Source organism: Marmota flaviventris, chromosome 2 (assembly GCF_047511675.1).
Source record: "Marmota flaviventris isolate mMarFla1 chromosome 2, mMarFla1.hap1, whole genome shotgun sequence".
Lineage (NCBI taxonomy): Eukaryota > Metazoa > Chordata > Mammalia > Rodentia > Sciuridae > Marmota > Marmota flaviventris.
The window spans coordinates 60631584-60634982 of NC_092499.1; the positions used below are offsets into that span (position 1 = coordinate 60631584).

The 3399-nt window shown below is 41.5% G+C and overlaps 1 protein-coding gene across 1 annotated transcript; it reads right to left on the reverse strand.

Annotated features, from left to right (window-relative positions):
* Window positions 1-268: 268 nt before the first annotated feature.
* Rps29 (ribosomal protein S29) lies at window positions 269-1789 on the reverse strand. Its single transcript, XM_027929503.1, has 3 exons — window positions 1678-1789; window positions 1344-1443; window positions 269-377 (listed from the first exon to the last, which is right to left on the reverse strand). The coding sequence occupies exons 1-3, from the start codon at window positions 1737-1739 to the stop codon at window positions 369-371; spliced, it is 171 nt and encodes a 56-aa protein (XP_027785304.1). The 5' UTR covers window positions 1740-1789; the 3' UTR covers window positions 269-368.
* Window positions 1790-3399: the final 1610 nt, after the last annotated feature.

A 3399-nucleotide genomic window follows, 5' to 3' on the forward strand; every position in this document is an offset into this window, starting at 1 on the left:
CTTAAAAATAGGACTAAAACCTGTGGCAAATGCAGGTTTGTGACCTTCTTTCCCAAAATCACTTTTCAGTTTTTCATTTCCAGCTCCCTGCAGTAAGTCAATTATTTGAGACTATTTGTCTCAATGAAACATGTTTTTCAAAGAATAAAAACAAACTTTTTATCAAGTTCAGTATGCTTTCACACAACTCATAAAAAATAATACACCTTAAAAAATTTTGGAAGAGATTTCTACAACCAATTAACAATACTAATCACATTAAAACACATTTTTGGAAGTTTTTTAGAACTTTTATTTTATGTACAAAGAGTGAGCATGTTCTCCTTCACTGGATGGCTGTCTTGGGTAATCCATTCAAGGAAGATCACTTAGTCCAACTGAAAAGAAAGCACACAGGAAATTATTTTTAAATGCTTTAAATCTTAACCTGATACAAAAAAATGGCTCCTCACAGAATACTTAACTGGAAATACAGCCTACCTGAATGAATTACCAAGATTTACCTTGTTTAATCTAAGCAATCACTTTACCAAATATTTACTACAAGCTACTCCATACACTTTGCCTCAGACTGTGGTTTTTAGTACTAGTATTCTCATTCCTTCCCTCAAAGAAATATTTCCCAATACAAAACACTACCAAAAAAAAAAAAAATGATCCGGACGATTATTACTGTAAATATACAGCTCATTTTGGCTGTTGATAAACTTGGTCACAGAGCAAGTAGGTGAGCTAGTTCATTCTCTCATTACGTTTTGGTTTTTTTTACAGTATGGAACCCAGTGCCTTGAGCATGCTGGGTAAGTTTCAACACAGGGCTACATCCCCAACCCCCGCTTCATTTTCACTGGTGACATACGTGGTCCTACTGAGTTATCTGAACTTCTACACTGTAACACTAGGCATAGAGTGATAACCTATTTGGTCAACACTGTAAGTCTTGAGTTTAGAAACAACTTTATATCTCTGCTGCACCACAGATCTCACACCAACAACTTATATCCGCTAAACACACCAACACAGAATCTATGTTTAACTTGATCAAGGCCATACAACTATTAAATGAGAGACCTTCAGTAGTTGCTTGCTCACTCTTACAAAGTCTGTCTGGCCTCCAACCTTACGGGTCAGTCAGTCCAGCGTAAAAAGGTATAAAGCATTCGGGGTGATTAACACACATTCGATTAAAACACGTCTGGGTACTTTATATGGCCGATAAGCACCAAACTCCACCAGAAACCCTCCTACCTAAAGCAGGAACAGAGCCTAGGGCTCATCTCACTAAGGAACTACCACCACATTCTCAGCTCAGAAACATGGAGTCGGCGTCCGGGGACGCGTACCTTAATGAAGCCTATATCCTTCGCGTACTGACGGAAACACTGCCGGCACATGTTGAGGCCGTATTTCCGGATCAGACCGTGCCGGTTTGAACACACGCGGCTATAAAAGAAAAAAGAGCATTTTTTGTAGGTCAAAAAAAGTTACGATTCCGCACTCTGAGGGCCACCACCCGCTCCGCCACCAGCGCGGCCGCATCGCCAGCACATAATGGCGTCGGCAGAAGCTCGGAGTCGGTCTAGCCCAAGCGCTGCTCGCGGATTCCTCTACCTGGGGTTTATCAGCAGCCTGCTGATCCAAAGCAACCCGTCCCTCAAACCACAACCTATTTCTTACCAAGAGCGAGAACCCTGGCCAAATTTTCGCGGGTGGCTCCAATAGAGCTGTTGATGACCCATCTTGCTTTCAAGGGTGCAATGAGGCAAAAGGAGCGAGCTCGGGCACGCATGCGCTCTTCAGGGTTTTTTTTTTTTTTTTTTGGCAGGACACAGCTTACCCAGAATGCATTGTTGAAAGTGACGCGTGCGCAGTGTGGCAATGCTGTTTGGCCAAAAGTTTCTCTTTAAACATTCTAGGCGGGCGCGGTTGATGACGTCACCACCGCTCAAACTCTATAATCTCCTTTTGCGCCGCGTCTGATCGCCGGGCGCGGTGGCGCGCGCCTGTAGTCCCAGCTACTCGGGAGGCTGAGGCAGGAGGATCGCTTGAGCCCAGGAGTTCTGGGCTGTAGTGCGCTATGCCGATCGGGTGTCCGCACTAAGTTCGGCATCAATATGGTGACCTCCCGGGAGCGGGGGGCCACCAGGTTGCCTAAGGAGGGGTGAACCGGCCCAGGTCGGAAACGGAGCAGGTCAAAACTCCCGTGCTGATCAGTAGTGGGATCGCGCCTGTGAATAGCCACTGCACTCCAGCCTGGGCAACATAGCGAGACCCCGTCTCTTTTAAATTTTCATGAAGTAGAATTTCAGTCCTTAAGAAACTTTTTACGTTATAGTATCTTTATTGACTTTATTGATTGAAACTTTTCCATTTCTTCATTACCATTTTACATTTAAAATAAGAATTTTTACCTCGACTCAGCACTGACACCTACTGGCGTGAATTTTTAAAACAACTTAAACTCGACTAACTAGGATTCAAAGATAGGAGCTTCTTTAAGTTCTAATAAACTGAATACATTTTCAGTTGTTTGGTGGTAGTTATTGAATTTTGGGTTGATGTTTGGTTTGGGTTTTTTTTTTGGGGGGGGGCCGTTGACACCTTTCTCCAAGAAATACACCCACACCATTCCAGAAAATATTATTCAAGTTTATGGCCCATAATGTATCTGATCTCTAAATGCACTTGACTGAATTTTTGTGTATATGGACATAAGTTAAAGTATGCAAAGAAATGTTCACCCAAGGAGGTTTGAATTCACCTTCATTCCTTCATTTTTCTTATATTTCTCCATAATTTTTACGTCTTTCTGATGCTTTGTCTATTTGTTTGTGAGAAGCATTAGATATACCATGTAAATGAAAAGAAATGCAATATATACATGTAATTACAAGTAATACACACACACACACATACACACACACACACCTGGGGTCTCATACATGCTAGGTAACACTCTACCACTGAGGCACACCCCCAGTCATTCAGTGGAATACTTAAAACACATGGTTTCTTAGTTTGCAGGTAGAAATAGGGGCCCAGGGTTAAAAATATATCTAATGTATGTATGTTTTACTTAAAATAAATAGTTGATTAAAATATTAACATTTGCTGAAATGGATATAGATACAGAAATACTATTAAACATAAGACTTTTTCTTTCTTTTCCTTTTTTTTTTTTTTTTTTTTGGTACTGGAATTTAAATCAGGTGTGCTTTTACTTTACCACTGAGCCACATCCCCAGCCCTTTTTATTTTGAGACAGGGTCTTGCTAATTGCGTAGGGCCTATTTAAGTTACTGAGGCTGCACTCAGACTTAGGATTCTCCTGCTTCAGCCTCCTGAGTCACTAGGATTACAAGTCTGTGCCACTGTACCAGCCTGAAATTAGACTTACAA

Coding starts and splice junctions, on each gene's coding strand:
- Rps29 (XM_027929503.1), bottom strand. CDS start 1,739: ATGGGTCATCAACAGCTCTATTGGAGCCACCCGCGAAAATTTGGCCAG. Junction 1,444..1,677: donor GGCCAGGGTTCTCGCTCTTG/GTAAGAAATAGG, acceptor TTTCTTTTATAG/CCGCGTGTGTTCAAACCGGC.